At 40.0% G+C, this 20,551-nt stretch overlaps 7 protein-coding genes across 7 annotated transcripts; 2 read left to right on the plus strand and 5 right to left on the minus strand.

Moving 5' to 3' along the window:
- Positions 1-490: 490 nt before the first annotated feature.
- On the minus strand, positions 491-2,665 carry BCR41DRAFT_333341 (hypothetical protein). Its single transcript, XM_022021887.1, has 2 exons — positions 2,334-2,665; positions 491-2,227 (listed from the first exon to the last, which is right to left on the minus strand). The coding sequence occupies exons 1-2, from the start codon at positions 2,552-2,554 to the stop codon at positions 739-741; spliced, it is 1,710 nt and encodes a 569-aa protein (XP_021883774.1). The 5' UTR covers positions 2,555-2,665; the 3' UTR covers positions 491-738.
- A 1,687-nt stretch (positions 2,666-4,352) lies between these two features.
- On the minus strand, positions 4,353-5,928 carry BCR41DRAFT_348519 (hypothetical protein). Its single transcript, XM_022023315.1, has 3 exons — positions 5,759-5,928; positions 4,839-5,174; positions 4,353-4,628 (listed from the first exon to the last, which is right to left on the minus strand). Exons 1-3 carry the CDS (start codon positions 5,888-5,890, stop codon positions 4,434-4,436), a joined length of 663 nt encoding a protein of 220 aa, XP_021883775.1. The 5' UTR covers positions 5,891-5,928; the 3' UTR covers positions 4,353-4,433.
- An 854-nt stretch (positions 5,929-6,782) lies between these two features.
- BCR41DRAFT_384632 (ATP-utilizing chromatin assembly and remodelling N-terminal-domain-containing protein) lies at positions 6,783-11,218 on the plus strand. Its single transcript, XM_022027595.1, has 9 exons — positions 6,783-7,198; positions 7,435-7,610; positions 7,735-7,834; positions 7,974-8,138; positions 8,250-8,346; positions 8,483-8,578; positions 8,720-9,523; positions 9,660-9,913; positions 10,045-11,218. Exons 1-9 carry the CDS (start codon positions 7,080-7,082, stop codon positions 11,117-11,119), a joined length of 2,886 nt encoding a protein of 961 aa, XP_021883776.1. The 5' UTR covers positions 6,783-7,079; the 3' UTR covers positions 11,120-11,218.
- A 214-nt stretch (positions 11,219-11,432) lies between these two features.
- BCR41DRAFT_420065 (hypothetical protein) lies at positions 11,433-12,184 on the minus strand (the record flags this gene model as incomplete). The annotated part of the gene is made up of 2 exons (XM_022029844.1): positions 11,663-12,184; positions 11,433-11,499 (listed from the first exon to the last, which is right to left on the minus strand). Coding segments are annotated over exons 1-2 (534 nt in total), but the record flags the coding sequence as incomplete, so codon positions are not given.
- Positions 12,185-13,886: 1,702 nt separating this feature from the next.
- On the minus strand, positions 13,887-16,541 carry BCR41DRAFT_233772 (hypothetical protein). Its single transcript, XM_022020089.1, has 6 exons — positions 16,373-16,541; positions 15,851-16,244; positions 14,578-14,728; positions 14,373-14,448; positions 14,202-14,257; positions 13,887-14,106 (listed from the first exon to the last, which is right to left on the minus strand). Exons 2-6 carry the CDS (start codon positions 16,178-16,180, stop codon positions 14,081-14,083), a joined length of 639 nt encoding a protein of 212 aa, XP_021883778.1. The 5' UTR covers positions 16,181-16,244; positions 16,373-16,541; the 3' UTR covers positions 13,887-14,080.
- Positions 16,542-16,713: 172 nt separating this feature from the next.
- On the plus strand, positions 16,714-17,342 carry BCR41DRAFT_348523 (Rab5-interacting protein-domain-containing protein). Its single transcript, XM_022023316.1, has one exon. The coding sequence runs from the start codon at positions 16,896-16,898 to the stop codon at positions 17,229-17,231; it is 336 nt and encodes a 111-aa protein (XP_021883779.1). The 5' UTR covers positions 16,714-16,895; the 3' UTR covers positions 17,232-17,342.
- Positions 17,343-18,240: 898 nt separating this feature from the next.
- On the minus strand, positions 18,241-20,405 carry BCR41DRAFT_420067 (WD40-repeat-containing domain protein; the record flags this gene model as incomplete). Its single annotated transcript, XM_022029845.1, has 8 exons — positions 20,334-20,405; positions 20,011-20,167; positions 19,751-19,899; positions 19,411-19,639; positions 19,094-19,315; positions 18,650-18,989; positions 18,419-18,529; positions 18,241-18,297 (listed from the first exon to the last, which is right to left on the minus strand). Exons 1-8 carry the CDS (start codon positions 20,362-20,364, stop codon positions 18,241-18,243), a joined length of 1,296 nt encoding a protein of 431 aa, XP_021883780.1. The 5' UTR covers positions 20,365-20,405.
- Positions 20,406-20,551: the final 146 nt, after the last annotated feature.

The following is a 20,551-nucleotide window of genomic DNA, read 5'->3' on the forward strand; positions in this document are numbered from 1 at the left end:
ATATCCAACTATTCTGCTGCCAGCTAAGGAAGAAGATTAGAAACACCAATTTCAAGGGATTGTGCACCTACTGCAGATCAGAGTACGTGGTGGTTATATATATTTCTTGTTATTATCACTTTTATTTATTTTATTATATTCTTCGCTCTTTAGGAATATATGGCGATAACAATAGGAAGGTACAAATAGGCAATAATTGACAATAGTCTGAAAGACAATGAGGACTGGTCACGGATATATCGTGACGGAGGCAAGGCAGCTGATGACACAACCTTGGGGTTCTCCCTTGTTGACTCTGAAGAACTGGACGCTTTGAAGGATTAGCCTTGGTGAGCTTGGTGATATTGATGTAAGGAGACAGGTAGATCTTTGCTTTAATGATTTCGCGTTGCGAAGTACCGATCGTAGGATTAGAAACATCTATCCCTGAAGATATAAAAAAAGGGATAAAGAAAATTAAAACCTTCGACCGATGATAAAATTCCACACGGTTTTTATTTCTCCATTTCACGAGAAGGTAGCTTCGTAAGGGAGCAACGGTCGTATGTAAATAAATCTGGAAGATAATTATAAAGCAAAAATAAAATGGGAGAAGCTATGCATGAGGTTGTCACTGATATTGAATTCAGGCCTGTTGTTATACAACAACCGCCAAGTCCAGTAAACAACCAACTGTATTAAATTATCTCTAGCGCAGCGTATCAACGAGCACTTCATTTTACATATACGGAAGAGACTTCAACACTGGAGCTTGTCTAATATTCCCTGGGCATCAACATCACCTTGGTCAGCGGCTTTTTGGTACCACTTTATTGCTTCAACAAGGTTCTTTGAGACTCCTTTGCCGTCTCGATACATCGAGGCAACCATGCGTTGAGCACTAGCACGTCCTTTGTTGGCAGCCTTGAGATACCACTCAAAGGCCTTTGTGTAGTCTTTTGTAATTCCATTGCCATTATAGTACATGACGCCTAGACTATTCTGAGCATCGACATTTTCTTGGTTGGCAGCCTTGAGATACCACTCGATGGCTTTTAAGTAATCTTGTAGGATTCCATAGCCAAAATAGTGCATATCTCCTAGATTATCCTGAGCAGCTGCATATCCTTGATTGGCAGCCTTGAGGAACCACTCGATGGCTTTTGTGTAGTCTTGTGGGACGCCATTGCCTTTACGGTACATTTTGCCTAGAGCGTTCTGAGCAGAGTTATTTCCTTGATTGGCAGCCTTGAGATACCACTCGATGGCTTTTGTGTAGTCTTGTGTGACTCCATTGCCATGTCGGTACATGTAACCTAGATTATTCTGAGCAGTTGCATGTCCTTGACTGGCAGCCTTGGTGTACCAGTCAAAAGCTTTTGAGTAGTCTTGTGGGACGCCTTTACCATTACGGTACATGAGACCCAAAGAGCTCTGGGCGTCGGCATTTCCTTGGTTGGCTGCCTTGAGATACCACTCAAAGGCTTTTAAGTAATCTTGGGTGACTCCATTGCCATTATTGTGTATGCGGCCTAGATAGTGCTGAGCGTTAGCATTTCCTTGATTAGCAGCTCTAAGAAACCAGTCAAAGGCCTTTGAGTAGTCCTTTGGGACGCTGTTGCCATTATAGTACATGAGGCCTAAATGGTACTGAGCATCGACAGTTCCTTGGTCGGCTGCCTTGTGATACCACTCAAACGCTTTTGCATAGTCTTGTGGGACGCTCTTGCCTTCATAATACATGAGGCCGACATTGTATTGAGCAATAGCTTCTCCTTGGTGAGCTGCCTTAAGGTACCACTCAAATGCTTTTGTATAATCTTGTGGAGCCCCTTTCCCACTTGAGAACATGTATCCTAGGATCATCTGGATCGTGGCATCCTCTTTGAGTGCTTTGGTCAACCCTACCGCCAATTCTTCACTTTCTAGGGTAGTTTTCTCTCCTGAAACCTTTGATTCATTGCTTGGGATACACTCTCCTTGAGCCTCGGCTACGGTCGAACAATCAGCCTCATCTTCTCTTATGGAAAGATCCTTCATATCTGTCTCCAGGCTTTTGGTGTCATTGCTGTTGGTTGCTGTGTCAGAATTAAGGACTATAACTTCACTCGATTCTGGTATAACTGACCCGTCTACCTTTGGTTGTATTGTTGCTGTTGTATCCACCTCCCTTGAAACACCCGCTTGAGAGGGAAGGACAACATCTAGTACACCATCTAGTTCTGCACGGATTCGGAGCGGTTTGATACTATTTTGTAGTTTTACAACGGTCGAGTTAAAATCAAATGCCTTACAGCACCAGAACATAGATACCATCCATCTGTGCAACAAGCAACACTGATGGGTCAATTTACTATTCAAAGTCCTCATCTGCAAGGAATGATAGAATTTCTCCTCCGATTTCTAGATGGTTTGCTTCCTTGTAAACGGATGTAATATCGTTCCAGAGGATGATATGCTCTTGTGTTTTATGGTCGAAGCGAGCCCCGATGCGTTTGATACCAGACAACGGGACCGATGGTTCATCCAAGCTGATGAGCCGAAATGCCTGAAGTCTTTTCTCACCAATTCTCATTGCTTTCGGCTATGATTTGTATGAAATTGCGGTGGTGTGTATATGATAGTGAATAAGAATGGGCCGGAAAGAGTGACAATAAAAGAAAAGAAAGGAGTAGAGATTGGCGAAGCCATATATTTTAAAGGAAAAAAATCGTCTCGCCTCTTCGCCTCATTTCTGTCCCCTTTTTCCAAACAACAAACAAGCTTTGCAATGCAAACCCGACGGCAGGTTTTTCCTGCATTGAAGACAATACCATGACATCACCACGATCTGCTTATAAACAAAATCAAGTGATCTTGGGAAACTGTGCACACATGGATCCAGCCTCGCACTGTCTCTGAGACTGCTGCCATTAAAGAACATGTACTAACAAAGTAGTATTGCCATTGACTAGTATCACCAATTCAGATATTAGTACTGCTGCACTCACCTCTAATAAACCTAAAAGGTTTGCAGATATGTCTTCCTGCATTTTTGGAGCACCACACCAGGCTAGGGACCAACACGCGACTATCATCATGTACGATATGAACTGCTTGTTTCAATGAGTTGAAGTATGTCATTGAATAAGGAAGGTCTCTAGCTTTAAGCAATTAAATTAAAAGGGACGATTCAACAACTCAGCTGCAAGAACAAGTACTCGACACATATCATGGCCGAAGAAGATTATAAAGTTGGCATGAAGTCCATCTCGCAAACCATTGAGGCGTTTGACCCAGAATAACTGCCAAGCTTTCATAAGATATGATTCCTATCTCTTGCTAGTAATGCAAATGCTTAAGACTGACGTTATTACAGCCAGAATTTTTAATCATATCTTGGGCAGTCTTCAGCTTGGCAAAGATAAGGGGCACATTTTGAACTGAAGGGAAATAAATACGCAGAAAATGAGCTTAATGCAAGCGTTCAACAACTGTATGGGTCATTATTTGGTCTCCCAGTCAACAGAAGGATACTAAGTATTTAAACCACTACTATTTATGATAGACGAAGTAGTGAGTGAGCGTACATAGCGATGCTTAATGCTAAATACACCAAGAAGCCATGAGAGCTTGAGCCAGTACAACGCTTTATGTATCAGTCTCATTGCACTCTACACACACCTTGGCCTGTAGCTCGTTGCTGCTACCGTTCTACTTTAAAATTCTTCAAGGCATACTATAGTCTATAATCAAAAACAAATCATAGTAAATCAGTAAACAATCTCATTCGTCCCTTTACGATACATGTATATTGAAATATATTTTTCACAAAGACAGAACTGAACGCGTATTTTCATTTGAGCCATTTATTCTTATAGTTTTGATTTTGTTTGGTTTATGGTGGCAAAGAGTGTATAGAAATTTGCCCTTCAGTTGCCATGCTCCGCTATAAGTAAACAAAAATGATCTCTGCTGTGCTGTCAAACAAAGAAAAACTTATTTCTATATCTATTTCTATCTTTTTTTCTTTTTTTTTTTCTTCTCTCATTTTAAAAAAAAAGTTTATTAAAAAAAGCCCACGCAAGAGCCACTGTCCCACCATTCCATGCAGTCAGATTCAATTCTGTTGTCATTTGGAAAATAAATAAGTTTCTGTAACAAAGAGTACATGGTATTTTCCCTTTTTGTGAACACAGTTTATTCAAACATATACTATTCAAATGATAAAGAAAAAGAAAAGAAAAGAAAAAAAAAAAAAAAAGTACAATTTTGTTACAGAGCAAACTGAAAGTATAAAGAAACATATGGACTAGTAGTACTAAATGGGAACAATAACTAGAAAAAAAAAAGAAAAAAAAAAAAAGAACTCCTTCCAACCTTCCAAATCAATTGTGAAGAGAATTAAGGAGTATTACTTTGTCATGAACATCCTAATCTGAAAAGAAAAGAAAAAAGAAGGAAGAAAAAGCAGTTTAGGCTTTAGTGGCAGCAGCTTTCTTGGGTGCAGCAGCCTTTGCCTTCTTTTCCTTGGGTGCAGCAGCAGCCTTCTTGGTGGCAGTGGCAGTCGTAGCAGTAGCAGCCTTCTTTGGAGGAGCAGCTTTCTTTGTTTCAGTCTTCTTTGTCTCTGCCTTCTTGACGGCCTTCTTGACAGCAGTGGCAGCAGCCTTCTATTCATTGGATGTTCAAGATGGAAAACAGTAAGTCATTTCGAACAAGTTTTTCTTTTTTTCTTTCTTTTGATAGGGTCACATGAATTTCGGAAAAGTCAGAAAAGTGAGGGTTCCCCCAAGAAGGAGCGAACCACCAGCTCCAAAAGAGGACTATCGGATTTAAAATAAATAATTAAAAAAGAAAAAGAAAAACCTGCTGTTTGATACCTTGGCAACGGTCTCCTTCTTGGCAGGAGCCTTCTTGGGAGCAGCAGCAGCAGGCTTCTTTGGGGCAGCGGCCTTCTTTGGAGCAGCCTTCTTGACAGCAGGCTTTGCCTTGACCTCCTTCTTCTTGGGTTGATCCTTCTTTGCTAATTTGATGGGACCGGACTGACCCTTGGGCTGGGTGAAATCACCATTGGCGACGCCGCGCTTGATAGCAGCGTTGAAATGCATATCAAAGTTCTCGCGGATCTTGTAGTTGCCATGGATGTACTTTTTCAAAGCCTGACGCGATGAACCGTTGCGTTCCTTGAGATTAAGGAGAGCAGCAACGATCATGTCCTGTTATTATGCGCGTCAATGTTGTGTTCATTGAGGAGTAATTGAAAGGCAAAAAGGAGAGAGATAGGTCATCGAGTTAGAATTAAAAAAAAAAAAAAAAAAAAAAAAAAAAAAAAAAGAGATATAAATGATTGTTTAGTTTTTGTTTTTCGATATTCTTCCATCCATTTCTCTCTCTCTTTCATATTTATTCTTTTTTTTATATTTTTTTTTGTGAGGGGGATGGAAGGGGAGGAATGCAAGAAAGGGTAACCCCCCGTCAACTTTTTGTTTTTCCCACCCTCGGAATATCGGGATAGGAGCAAAAGAATATCAAAGAATGATAGTGAGGAATGTCGCCATCAGAGCGTCGCTTCTGAAATTTTGTCAGACTAATGTCATAGTATACCCTCTCTCTCTCCTTCCCTGTTCTGCAATCGATAGCAGCTTGTTGTATCATTGAAGACATCTTGCTGTCTTTTTTTTTTTTTTTTTTTTTTTTGTTTTTTGGAAGCCATATGATTTTGCCATGGTCCTGAGCCAGCTTTTTTAAATTTTTTTTTTCCTCTATAAAAAAAAAAAAAAAAAAAAAGAACATGACATACCTTGTAAGTAGGGTGGTCAGCCTCCTTCTTGGAAGCAGCAGCAGCAGTGGCTTTAGTCTTTTTTGGGGCAGCAGCCTTTGTGGCAGCAGGTGCAGCAGGTGCGGCAGATTCGTCTTTCTTTGAAGCGACCATGGTTGTAAGTGAGATTTTTTTTTAAAAAAAAAAAAAAGTTGTAAAGTTGAGGTAAGAAAGCTTTGTAAGCAAGGGTTGAATAGAAAAAAAGCAGTTGGTTGTTCCTGAGGTGAAAGAAAGAAAGCAGTGAGGTTGGTTAGGATGGTTTTCCAGCGTAGGGTTGATTAGATGAAAAAGGAATGAAAAGAGAAGTGAGAGATGACCATGTACAGAGAAGAAAAAAGCAAGTTGAAATAAAAAAAAAAAAAAAAAAAAAAAAAAAAATGTGGGCGAGGCGATTTAGCGTCAGTATTTGTGACAGTTCAAGTCAATTTACCCCCAAATCCATTATACCGAAACAGACGAATCACAGCGCAGAACCTTTTTTGGAGCAAAATAGTGTCCTATGCAACGCGTCTTTTTTTTTTAACTCTTGTAAAATCAAAAAATATATCTTTTTTATTTTTATCTTTAAACGCGTTAAATAAAATAAATTTATAAATTTATAAATGTCTAAGGCATTTGCACAATCACACTTTTTTCATTGTCGCGCTTTTTTTTTTATTACAGTGTCTGATCTGTCCTTTCCCTGTCCCTATCCCTGTCCTTATCCCAAACACCACTCCACAATGAACTCCTTTTGTTGTCCTTCTTTTTCTCTCCCTCGATCTCATTCCTCCAAAGGGTATCAACTACATGCATAGACAATATATTTATATAAATATAAATATATATATATATATCAATAGATCCATTACTTAAATAGATCACCTATGCAAAGCAAGCAGATGGATTGCATCCATATTCTCTATAGGATTAGTAGATTTCATAGCACAAAAACATAGACTTGTATGAATTTAGGATTGCCACTAAAGGTCTTAGTAAACCCTCTCTCTCTCTTATCTCTCCTTCACCTCACTGTGAAGAAAAAAAGTATTTTTTTTTTATTTGGATTTGACAAGCCTCCGGGCTGTCAATGCATCTGTCTCACACCTTCCCCATCTCTTCCTCACTCACTCTCTCATTCTCTCTTACACACATCCATTCTTTGCCATCACTTGTCCATTCAGCACTGTGACTTTAACCAGTATCAGATCCCCCCTCCTCCCTACTCTCCTCTCTCCCTAATCTGCCTAGAACCAGGCAGGGAGTAAAAAGCCATTGCAAAGTGTGTGTGTGCGTGTGAAAGAAAGACAAAGCAAAACCCGACATGCCACTGTTGAAACGCAAGGCAATCAAGCCGGTGCCTCCACCAAATCCGGATGACTTTGACAACAACACCCCAGTCTATGTGATGAGATTTACCAACGAGATCTTTACCACCTATGAGTATGTTTTTAAAATCCTAGCTGCCATAGCCCCTTTGCTACCGAATACCTTTTTTTTTTTTTTTTTTTTTTTTTAATTCTCACTCTCTATTGTACTTACCACTATTCCTATGTGTTTCGCAAAACATGTTTGTAATATCTGATCCACTTGGCCTAAATCCACTGCTTTTACGCGCCATCATCAACGGACTGATCTGTTTCTTTTTTTTTTTTTTTTTTTTTTTCTTTAAAAAATAGGGATTACATCAATCGATACTTCTTTTATCGACAAAAGACTTGGCAATGTGAGACTACTGGAAAGTCTGGGCTTACTTATGAACAGGCCCTTGAATCAGAACAGAAGGAAAAATCAATGGTAGCCAACAAATTCCCACCACAACTTCGAAAACCATTACTGGAATTTGTGCAATTTCGTAAGTAGAAGCTCTATTTTTATACCAAATCTGGGAGATCATTTAATTTTTCCGTTTATTATTATTATTATTATTATTAACTCTACTTGACTCGACTCAACTCGACTCGACTCGACTTGACTAGAAACTGCCAGGATTGACGCAGTCGTAGATGATGCATTTGACAAATTCAAGAATCGGTATTATTTAAATGAACATGTCAATGTCACATGGGACAAAGGAGCGTACGTTCGTTTTTATCTCTTTTTTTTAAAAAAAAATATCTTTCGCAATTTCTGATCAAATGAAGATTAAAAATGAAGATGAAAAAGAAGGGACTAAAAATATCAATTTTTACTCTTACTTTTCAATTCCTTTTACTAGTTATTCTGCGATGATCATCAAAATTCTACCACCAGAGGAATGGACAACGGTCATCAATGGAGCAGAGACACCTGAAGTCCCAGGACAGTATTTGGTTCAAGTTCTTGATCAGAATGGTGAACTTATCCAAGACATGAAACGCGTTGTCGATTGTTCTCTCCTCAAGTAAAAAAAAAAAAAAAATGTCATATGACTTGGTAATTCGTCTCATCAAATACTTATCCTTTTTACCTCAACACTTTCTTTTTTTCTTTTATTATTTTCATCCTTAAATAGTCGTGATCGTTTGGCTTTCAATAAGAACATCTTGCGAAAGTATATCCGTGAATGCTCTTCAAAAGAACCCTATCTTGGTGCTCCGTGGATCGTGAAGGTAATGTAGTAAGACCAAAAACAAAAACAAAAACAAAAAAAAATACCTACAACAGCAATCAGTATACTTATTATATTTAAAGCTGTACTGACTCTAAATGAAATTTTTTATATTTATACCTTTACCTTTGGTTTAGCCTTCACTATGCAAAAAATATGGAATCGAAACCAACCTTCCAGCGGATCTTCAAGCAGCAAGAGATTCAGCATTCACCAAGCTAAAAAAACGGAAGGTAATTAAAAGAAGAGAAAAAAAAAAAAAAAAAAAAAAAAAAAGCAAAGTGAAAGGAGAGCATCCAGATTGCAGTGACATTAATTTTTTTTTTTTTTTTTTTTTTTTTTTGCCATCTGCTTTAAATGACTTGGTTGTATAGGGAGGCGCAGACCCAGCACCAGAGTTGTCAAGTGCCAAGAAAATCAAAAAAGATAATCATAATAATACTTCCGAAAAATTAAAACAGGAAGAAGACACATCAGCACCTCCACTCGAAGTCATCAAACCTATCAAATATCCCATCGAGGATTTAGATTTGGATACCAAACAACTAATCGCAAACAATATTAAATCAGAGGAAAAAGAAAAAGATGGAAAAGAACATGGACAAGGACAGATTTTAACACGTCCAAAGGCTCAAAGAGATTCCGCCATCGTACCCCATGATTCCTTTGAAGCTCTCATCATGGTCTGGCAATTCTTAAACTCGTACAGTTCACCTCTAAAACTTTCGCCCTTTGGACTAAAGGATTTCGAAGATTCATTGGCTCATACAGACGTTCAACATCCGAGTGTCATGGTAGCAGAATACCATTCTGCCTTGATGAATGTCATTATTCAGGATCGTCTCATAGGCATTGCAAAACCTATCCTACTCAGCTCATCAACAACTACAAACGCAAATTCTGTCGGACCCAATGCAGCAGCTTTTTCTTCAGCAGCAGCAACAGCAGCCCTTGAACGAGAAAACAGTGTCATGACAGATGATGATGATAACAATAGTAGTATCATGGACGATGGCGACATGTCTCTCAATGGTCATGATGAGTATATTCAACGACGTAAGGTCTCTCATCGACCTATTAATGAACGGGTCATTGTTGTGGGTCAAGGATGGGATGAGAAATTGATTGCTCCTCCTCGAGAAGGTTGGGAAGCTGTTCTTGTTGGACTTGTTAACGAGGTAATGTCATAGGAAAAAAAAAAAAAACCCCCCTCTCCAATTAGAATATGACCTTTTTTTGGTTGCCAACATGTAATAACGCCCCCTTTTTTTTTTTTTTTTTTTTTTTTTTTTTTTTTCCCTAAAAAAAAAACAGCTTGGATCATTCGAAGCTATCCCTAATGTTGATCGAATCTTGAATCACCTTGTCCCAGATGAATCAACACAACGCGAAGATGTTGAGTTGCTGTTCCCATCATTACCTCTAGAAGACAAATTGAGTATCCTTGTCTTCCTGGTCGAAACAGCAGCTGGCACGAGTACTATTCGACACTTTATGGAGCAATGTCGTGAAGAACTCAAAGCACTCCGACTTTTGAAGTTTGAACTCAACAAAGAGAGACGACAACTGTAAGTATCACTACGTGTATAGGAAAGAGGAAGACCCTTTATATATTATTTTATTTTTCATAATGAGGAACTAATCTCTTTTTTTTTTTTTTTTTTTTTTTTTTTTTTTCCCTCCCTTTTTTTTAACATAGACAATCGGACTGGGCGGAATTTGAGCGGCAAGAGATTTCAGAGTTAAAGAGTGAGGCGCTAGAGAAAGCAGAACAGGAACTCGAACAACATCGCAGTGCGGCCGCGACACCTGAACCATCGACTCCATCTCATGATATGGACAGCGATCTCGAGGGTTTGTCACGGACAGAGAAACTAAGACGTCAACAACTCGAACGCGAACAACAGGAAGCCCGTCGGAATCAGGATCTATTGCGTCAACGGGCACTTTCAAAAGCACGATCTGCAGAACAAAAGGCTCGTTCGGATGCTCGAAAGAAATTGACCGATAAGGAGAATGCATTGAACCGAAAGGAAGATCAAGTGGATCGAGATGTTCGTCGGTATGCGATCGCACGTGTGAAACCCTTGGGCAAGGATCGGTTCTATAATCGGTATTGGTACTTTGATGGAATCACCATGAATCATGCTACCGATCGACTTTATATCCAATCACCCTCTTTCCTGGATCTGGAAACAATTCGCGTCAGAGCTGACAAGGAGAAGATATTGGAACGACAACGGATAGAGGACCCCGATAGTGAATTGGGAGATTTGCTGAAGTCCCAGGAGAGGGAGATCCTAAAGGGTTTGGAAGCGGCAGAGAAGGAGGCAAAGGAGAGAAGGCTACAGCTGGAGAAGGAACGAGCCCTTGACACTGACGATGACGAAGATAACAATGGGGATGTTAAAGTCCTCAACGGTGCCGGTTTGACGAATGGATCTGGATATTCGCATCATCTCAACAACCATATCAAGGATAAACCATATGATGAAACCCAAGTCGTGGAACACAGTGCTACAAAATGGAGTTATTATAGCGAACCGGAACAAATCGATACACTCCTTCATTGGTTAAATGCAAAGGGTGAACGAGAACATGCGCTGTTGGCCGCATTGAAATCTCATTATGATTTGATTGTGGGTGGTATGCAGCGTCGTCAACAGGACCTATTAAATCAACTTCAGAGGGAACAGCATCGCCGAAGCACTAGAGCAAAGACTGTGCAGGCATTGGAAGGCTACCTGGGATACGTCAACAAGGCGATAAAATAACCATGCCGTTCCATCCACTCCAACTCAACATGCCACCACCCTATTTGACAACTTTCTTTCTCATTCAACTATTTGCATAACTTGCTAAAACTATACAACTCTAATAATTATTTTTTTTTTTTTTTTTTTTTTATATATTACTATTTGACCTCAAGGATGGTCTTGAAAGAAGAAGTAAAGATGAGAGGAAAAAAGAAAGAATGGGGCATGATTAATAACATTTTCAAAAAAAAAAAAAAAAAAAAAAAAAAAAAAAAAAAGACCACCGTCTCAAAAGTAAAGAGTTTTTTTTTTTTTTTTTTACCTCTTGCATGGAGTCCAGTGCTCGAGTATTAAATCTTGCCATGACTATGTAGATGGCGGCGATTGCACCGAATGTACTATATTTTCATGTGAAGAATAAAAAGAAAACGATTAATAAAGATATCTCAACTCTTGACCAAGAAATAATTTCATCCGCATTCATCGCAGTGGAAGATATATATAAAAAAAAAAAAAAAAAAGAAAAAAGAAAAAAAAAAAAAAAAAAAAAAAAAAACTTACCCTGCAATAATCAAGGCGGGGATAAGAATAGCAATGACTATTAGGATCCCCTCATCACAATCGTCACAACATGATCTACATCGTACCCCACTACAACAATCCATGGAAACATTACAACAGTCCACAAATCTTCCTCCTGAATTTCCATTTCCTGCGCTTCCGTATCCGCCTCCTCCACCACCCCTTCTTCCCCCTCCATTTCTTCTTCTTCTCCTTTCATCGTACGGTGTATCATCGCACAACCAAATACATCCCCCCACCACCATGCCCATCAATCCTATCACTGCCATCATCACAAACCCCCAAACAAAATCCATCCAATCCAATCCAAGGACAAGAACCATCTCCTCCTTATTCTTCCCGTACTTCAACCTTTCCGCTACCAATCCTTTCCATCCCCAGATGTGTCTCAAATCCAATTCTCGTCCTATCCATGCACATCCATAACCTAAGCTCAGGAACATCATCGCAGTCACCACATGAAGGAACCAAGGGTTCGCCAACACATTCGCTATCCAGGGTCTTGAAAATGAATAATGGTAATGACATGTATCACATGAAAATGAACTGGAGGCTCGGGGTGACATCTTTCGCCATTTAGTCAGACACCCCAAATGAATGTATTTGCATGATCCTTTACATAAACAGGGCGAGATCAATAGACCCGATTCTGAATCCTTATCATCATCCGTCTCTAAACAGATTCGACAACGACGTTCGTCTTCATCGTCATCGACGTTTGCACTAGTATGATTGTTGAGTATGATACGATTAGGACGGTTGGTGTTAGCGCTGGTATTGCTATTATTATTACTATTGTTGTTTTTGTTTTTGTTGTTGTTGTTGTTGGTCAATGAGGCTTCAGAGCCAATGTCGACATTAGCGGCAGTGATAACTGTAGTTATGCCTGTAGCTGTAGCTGTAGTTGTAGCTGTAGTAGCTGTAGTAGCTGTAGTGGCTGTAGTGGCCGTAGTAGCAGGAATGGCCTCATTATTGATCTGAATAGGCTCAATGTTGATAGTGACATGACGCTGGCTCTGCCAGTCATTGTCATCGTCATTGCCATTGCCATTGTCAGCCTCGATGTCGATATCTTCATCATGTTGTCCCCGAAGGTGTTGTCGATCTGTATCTGTATCTGTGGTACTAGTTCCTTGATTCCATCCAAAGTGCCCCATCAACCTCGAAATATAATCATATGAAGGAGGTGGCTCTGATATTGAAGAAGGACGAGAAGGTGAAGAAGAATGAGGAGGTAAAGTCTCTGACGGATATACCATAGGCGTTTCATGTGGAGGATAGGGAGTAGAATTACTCGACGAATGTGTCATAAGATTTTCTTGTTATTACTGCTATTGCTGTTGTCGCTCTTGCTGTTGCTGCAGAGTCGAGGAAGAAACTGATCCTCAATAAGCGTGTAAATTTTTTTGAACGGAGAAAAAGAAGAATCTAAAAAAAAAAAAAAAAAAAAAAAAGAGAGAGAGAGAAGAGGGAAGAGAAAGAGAAGAAAGAGAAGGTGAAGGTGAAGGAGAAGGCGAAGAAGAAGAAGGAAAAGAAGAAGGAAAAGGAGAAGGGGAGAAAGAAGAAAAAGGCAAGGTCTCTGTTAATGTGGCAACAAGGACTGTCGAGTTTCTCTGACATTTATAACACCTTCTTCTCCGTCCTGTTCGCCCTCACTTTCACCGCCACGATTGTTGCTATTGCTATTGCCACCATCATCACTGTCATCAATGTAACCAACACTGACACTGCCGCGCTGGCCAATGTCCTCTAAGGTGCCATAATAAAAATCAGTCCTCGTGTTCTATTTTTTTTTTTTTTTTTTTTTTTTTTCTTTTGTTGTAGCTGTTGTTGTTTGCAACCCATTGATTAATACATTGTTTACCTTAGTTCTTTGCTCTTTGCTCAGCCCTGCCTTGTAGCATTACATGTTTTTGGTATTTAAACAGATGTATCTGGTGTCGCAACCGTACATCGCGGTCAAAATTGGATAAAGTCTGGTTCATTTTAGTCGCAGCAAGCAATGAAGAATTGTTGTATAAAAATAGAATGGATATTTAAAGATAAAAATAACATGCAGGCCTTTCAGAAAAGGGAGTGAATTCTGTCAGCGGCCGAGTCCACACATCAATGCAAAAGATTTGTGGCCAATCGATAATAACGAGGCGTAGTGTGGCGACAACAAACAAGCAAACTCCTCAACACCCAAAGGGCAAAAAAGAAATAAACTTCATAGACCACATAGATATACATTGTTTATTAATAGATTCGTAATTAAGATTATACTTTTTTTTTTTTTTCCTTTTTATTATTACAAGTGAGGCAAAGAACATGAAACGACAATGTGAAGGGTAAAAGAATATAAAAACAAAATAAGCACAGCTTATTGGTCTGCCATGAGAACTATAAAGGGTGAGCTCAATAATGGCTCTTTAAGAGTCGACCTGCATGTAGCTGTTCATCTCAGCATCCAACTGATCTGCAGTCTTGGGTTCCTTCTTCGTACCCTGCTTACGACCGCCACGAGCAGGACGACGACCACGGTTTGCTGCTCCACCACCACGCTTCTGTTGTCCTTGATTACTGGTTGCAGCTCTATGATGTTACAGAGAAAATACATCATATCGTCTCAGATTAGCACCACGCTAAACTTTCAATACGCATAAAAAATCAACAAAATTAAAGATCATGTGCAATGTCGATGACATACTTGGGTGGCTTTCCTGAACCGAGAACCGCTTGGGCTGCACCAGGAGCGACAATCAACTCAATCTTCATAGGACGACCTAATAACAGTTTTACATGTTGTTTTCAATATAATGCCTTTTTTTTTTTTTTTTTTTTTTTTTTTTTGCTCATTAAGAAGAATATGCTTAAATGCTGAAAAAAAAAAAAAAAAAAAAAAAAATACTTACCATCCAGGGGCACTCCATTAAACTTCTGCATAGCAATGGCAGCATCGCCAACACGAGTAAAGTGGACGGAGGCTGTTCCAGTAGACTTTCCATGCTGATCATACACAAGAGTGCACTTCTTGAGCGGTCCAACTCTGGAAGTAAAAACAACCTAATAAAATAAAAAAACGAGCCATATCCAAGAAAAAGAAAAATAGGGCACGCAGCGGAAAACGTAAGGGGATGAGGACGGAGGGTGGGTGAGCGGTCAAATCGTTGCTTGGATGGCGTCATACGCCTTGCTCAACAAAAATAAACTATATAGGGACATTTGTCCTTGAGCCCATCCCGTGCAATGCATTGGTCCGTCTGTTCTTCTGTTGTGATGAGCTGAATTTCTTCGCTGCTCCATCCGTCAAAGTCAAGCGCTCGGAACTCATACGTCCATGTAGACAAAAGAGTGAGTTTAAATCAACCTCATTGCCCTCGAATGCTCAGCTTCCCTTCTTTTTCTCTTCAAAATTAGAGTAAAAAGGGAAAATGGAAAGGGGAAATAAAGAGTCGGATAGAGCTTCCTCATCCATAATGCATGACTCTAAAGAGTGAGTGTGGGAAGGAGTCAAAGCAGAATGACAACAGGGCAAAGAATAGGTGAGATACCAACAATTTCGCCAACTATGTCCTGCTTGCTCATAAACCCTAATACGATCACATCACTTTAGCTACTTGAGCATTGGATGGATACAACACTCGCTGACCCCCCCTCTGAATCCAGTGCAAAACGTCGAATAAAGTAGAAGAAAAAAAAAATTCATCCCACGTAACGTTGCACAATACTGAGTGGCTTGCTGTGCTAAAGCCTTGCCAACCCGAAACAAGGATGGCTGAAGGAAGATCATCATTGCACGACTGAGCGATAAAATAACTGATGGTGGTCCTCATAGAGAGCGCTGAGTAATGATGGCAAAGACAAAGAAGTAAGCAGGTTGGTAGGCAGTCGAGAACCTTTCATGCTGGCTCTCCAATAGATAACCTGCAATCAGCATCTGCTGCCATCCTGCTACACATCAATCCGCTGTTACTCGTGCCACCTCCATTCCCTCCAATTCTTCAGTCTTTCTTGCTCTGTATGTCTCTTTAACAACAAAAAGAATCCGATATACGAGCGGCCAACACGACTTGAGATTCAGACAGAGGACGAATGCCACTGGGACTCGAAAAAGACGAAAGAAGTCGTTGAAGGATAGAGGATCCGAAGGAGTACCTCGTTCCTTATTCCTCAGGTGAAAATTACCTTCAAGTCTTCAGCAGTGACTCGGTTGTCGAGGTTGGAAATTTGGATCTTTGAGCCATCGGGAACGCTCTGTCGGATGACAGAAGTGTGAAGAGGGGCAGCAGGTGCGGCCTTGACCTTGCCCTTGTACTGCTCCACACCAGACTTGAAGGGCTTCTTCTTTCTGTCACGGCTACCCCGAGCGTTACGAATAGGACCACCTGATGTGCGGGTGCTACCACTGCCTTTAGAGGCAGCCTTGTTGTTGGTGTTACGGGTACGCTTGGTGGTTTTGTTGGTCTTGATGATGTCAGCAAGGGACATATCGAGGGCGTCAAGAGGAGAAGTCATGGTGTATATGTTTTTGATTCTAGTAAATATGGATATGTGTATGTGTATATTCGTTAGACAGCTGCTTGACGGAAAGGAAAGAAAGAGATGACAGGCAATTCAGCATCAGCATGAGAAAGTTTAATAAAGAGATGCAATATATGCTGCATAAAATAATAAAAATAAAGATGAATCATGTTTCACGTTATTTACCTTAGTAGAAGTGTTGATTGAGGATGGTGAAGAAGAGAGTGTTGGTGAGAAGGAGAATGGCAAGTGAGGAGGAAAAGGAAAAAGAAGAGAGAAGAAGGAAAAAGAATGAAATTGACTCCAAAAAAAAGAGTGGATTCAAATATATTTTATTTTTACACGACGCTCTCTGTGTGTTGTGTGGTCAGAGCCATGTTGACTAAACGAAGCAAATGACCTTTGGACCAATGGACAAATTATTGTCTTCGCCACCATGTCATGTGTCTCTAAATCACGTTTCTGTATCAAAAATATCGCATGGACTTTAGGCTTGACAAGGTTTTTTTTAATCATCCCTTACTTCTCATCTACATCTGCTCCATTGTCTGTTATCGTCTCGTGTCTCACGATTAGAACCGCGTTTCTTCTTTATTTTCAAGACTGGAAACAGATACGGACACTGCAGCAGAGGGATTCATAAGAGATATATCCAGATTCCTCAGTAGTATCAAAACAACAAAAGAAGTACAGCATTCATTCAGCAACCATGTCTGGTCAACAAATCAACCCGGACGACGCCTTATACGTCGACATGTTCATTGCCAAGAATTCTCAGACCATGACCTTCATCCGTTCATCATACTCTGCCATCTTGGGAATCGCTGCTGGAACTCTCGGCTTGACCAATTGGTCTGGATTTATCTTTTACTTCACCGGATCCGCTTTCCTCTCCTTCCTGATCTTTGCTATCAAAGCCAAGGCTCGTCCCTCACTCTACTTCCGTCAACCTCTTGATGTTTTCACTGAAGGCGTCCTTGGCGGATTATTGAGTTATATCCTCTTCTGGACATTGCTTTACGGAATCATTCATGTATACGACTAAACAATATCTATTTGCATATTAAATCTCAATTGAAGCAAACCCAACTGGACTGGACGAGAACACGGCATGACAGAGCAACTATTACCACAGTCAGATAAAGAAAGAAAGGGAAAAAAAAAAAAAAAAAAAAAAAGACACGACTTGTTAATATTTGGAGTCAACCCATATCAACTTCAGTTTATTTAATAAGAATGCACAGCTCACGAAATTCAGTTCGCCGGACTAGATAGACCTCAGGAACATGGGAATAAAAACTGTATTATAAAACTTGTTGCAAAAGAAAAAGAAAACAGACCTATTACCAATCATACCACGACACATCTGGAGATCCATCTTATTTATAAGCTTTAGATCCGTAGAGAAAGAACTGCAGTAGAAGCTCGCAATACGACACTAAAGAGACACATCTCTTTTGAGTGTTTACAAAGAGGCAAAGAGGGACGAAATATGAATGGACAAATACTTCACTCTTCCAAATGAGACAGTATGTAACACATAATATGTAGCTGCAATGTACAATTTACTCAAACAAAGCGCTACTTTTTCCCTCTCCACAAACTAAAACAAAGGTAATAAAAGATCTTTCCTTTTTTTATCCAAGCAGTAGCAAAACTTAAAGTCTCCTGTAGGATCCACAGCAATCTGATTCGCTCTTGTTTTTGATGCTCTTGGAGCTTGGAAACGTATCATCTTCCCAAATCTATGCCCTTTCGCTTTGTTCTCACTGAACAATTATAAAGCGCAAACAAACATATCATTATGCAAGCTGCTCCATATATCCAAGCAGATCTCAAAACTATTTTTAAATAATATTATCCACACGACATAGACCGCTGTGTCTGTCGCTGAATTCAAGCTGTTTATTAGATGATCTCGATGGAAAGAAGACATTAATCTGGATTTCTTCTTTTAGCTTGAAATTCAAGCACTCTCTTTTTCTTTTTCTTTTTCTTTTTCTTTTTCTTTTTCTTTTTTTTTTTTTTGTTTTGTTTTTGTTTTGTTTTTTTTTTTATTCCAATTCGTTCGCTGGAACTTCGGCATCGTCAGCATTATAGATATTACTTGCCTAAATGATTACCATTAAAAAAAGACAAGCGGCAAGTATAGAATAGTTAGCAAAACTAGTTCATTTCATTCACAATAATTTAAAATGCAAGCATGGTCCATCTGAATTGCTCTCTCCATACCATTTGCCAAACTTGGCAGATATTATCCTCAGCAGTACTGGCAATGACCCAAGGCTCGTTCATGTTCCATGAAAAGTCTGAAACCTTGTTGGTATGTCCTCCATGAACAAACTAAAATGATTGACGTCAGAAGAGTTGGTATTAGCAAGACACTCCCAATCATAAATCACTCGCTGCTTCCAATGTGCCAGAAGAAAAAGAAAAAGAAAAAAAGGCTTCTACAATCCATACCAAAAGCTCTGGTGGACCATCCTCAGCATCTTCAGCGGTCTGCTCCTCTCCAATCCTGCTAAGGTCCCAAATATTGATGCGACGATCTCCTCCTGCAGAAGCCAAAATAGTCTCATTATGGGGTGACCAGGCCAATTGCAAGATCTCATCTTGATGAGATTCGAACGAGTGCAGCTTGATCTTCAGATTGCGAAGATCCCAAAGACCTACTGTGCGGTCGCCAGATCCAGTAGCCAAAATAAACTCACTGCTGGGACTAAATGCCACACAATTAACCTCTGCGACGTGAGCGTGGATGTTGTGAACAGGTTTATCAGAAGATGTCGAGCGAGTGTCCCAACTAAGAAGTGATTTCAATGAAAATAGAGCAAATATATATTTATTAGATCAGCCAATTCTATTCATGTATGCAGTTTTGAAAACAATGATGTAGTTGCTACTTACATTAACATGCGTTGGTCATCGCCGACAGAGGCAAACAGACTGTCATGAAGAGCATGCCAGGCAACATCCTCGACAACGGCAGTGTGGCCACGATAGATTCTAAGAGCGTCCAGCACCTTTTTCTCCTTAGTAGCCGCATTGATGTCCCAATGGCACACAGTGGTGTCCTCCGAAGCACTGATCAAATGTCCCTGTAGGTTAGGGTTCCATGAAAGACCATATCTATTGAAATGAAATAAATACAATCAGCCGTCCTAGTCGAAAAACAAGAACATGTCTAACTTAACACACCTTGTTTTCGAGAGAAAGCAGCTTACCCTTCTTTGGTATGTCCCTTTAGGCGGATCTCTGGTGAGCAGACACCCCCAGCAGCAGGTTGTGATGGATGGCGAGTACGATCAAAAATAAAGAGGTCGCCCGATACTGTCTTTGTGGCAATGATATCAGGATTCTGAGGCATGTATCGTGCTCTGTTGACCTCTCCCTCATGGTTGATCCTCTGCGTCACACTGATCTTGCACTCTGTCCCTCCGAAGCCGCCGACCTCTAGAGTGAACAAATAGAGTGACTTGTTTTAGTTTAAAGGAGGAAAAAAAAAAAAAAAAAGGCTTTTGGATGAATCAAAATACTGTAAGGCAATACAGATAGATCAATTACCTCCGCGTTCATCATCAAATTTGCGAGTGTCTATTGGCGTAGAGTCCGATGGAAGCTGAACCTGAGCAATCTGAAGATAATTTTGATCATTATCTGATGTGTGCGTTCCAATCAACAGACGCTGTACAGTGTAGTCCTTGCCCTCAGGTCTAATTGAGTAGATTTGGGTTAAGGAATAGGTTAGACACCCAACGTGCAATATCCTGAGACCGGTTGACCTATAGCAAGAGCGTCCCTCGTTGTTGTTTTTTTTTTACTACCTCTCAATATCGGGCAACCATTGGCAGGTCAATGTGGGCCACTCAAGAGCATGAGTAACAACAAGGTCGTAGAGAAAAGGTGAATTCTTCTTCCAGATCTTGTACTCCTCATTGATGAGCTTCTCTTCAGTAATGGCATTTGCTTCCAAGCCGCCGTCTTTTTTTTTTTTTTTTTTTTTTTTTTTTTTTTTTATAAAATAAAAGTGGAAGAGCATGAATGTCAGTGAAAAAACGAAACAAAGAAAAAGAAAAGCCCAAAGTCAAGGTATATTCCATGCAGCTCGGATTTAAAATGAGAGCCAAGTATGACGATGACTACTTGCCCATTTCATTAGGAGATCCTGATCGCGCCATATTCGAGTGTGTTGAAAGAAAATAGAAAAAAGAAGAGAGACATTGAACCTGAGAGTGGGGCAGCATCTCCTCCACAAAATGACAGGGGACTGGTAAGGGGAAAGCGTCACGTGGCTACTTTTTTTATTTAATTTTTTATTATCACGCGTCGCGTAGGAATAATGCACAGTGCCATGAGGAGGTGGAG

The sequence above is a fragment of the Lobosporangium transversale genome (assembly GCF_002105155.1).
Source record: "Lobosporangium transversale strain NRRL 3116 chromosome Unknown BCR41scaffold_8, whole genome shotgun sequence".
Classification (NCBI taxonomy): Eukaryota; Fungi; Mortierellomycota; class Mortierellomycetes; order Mortierellales; family Mortierellaceae; genus Lobosporangium; species Lobosporangium transversale.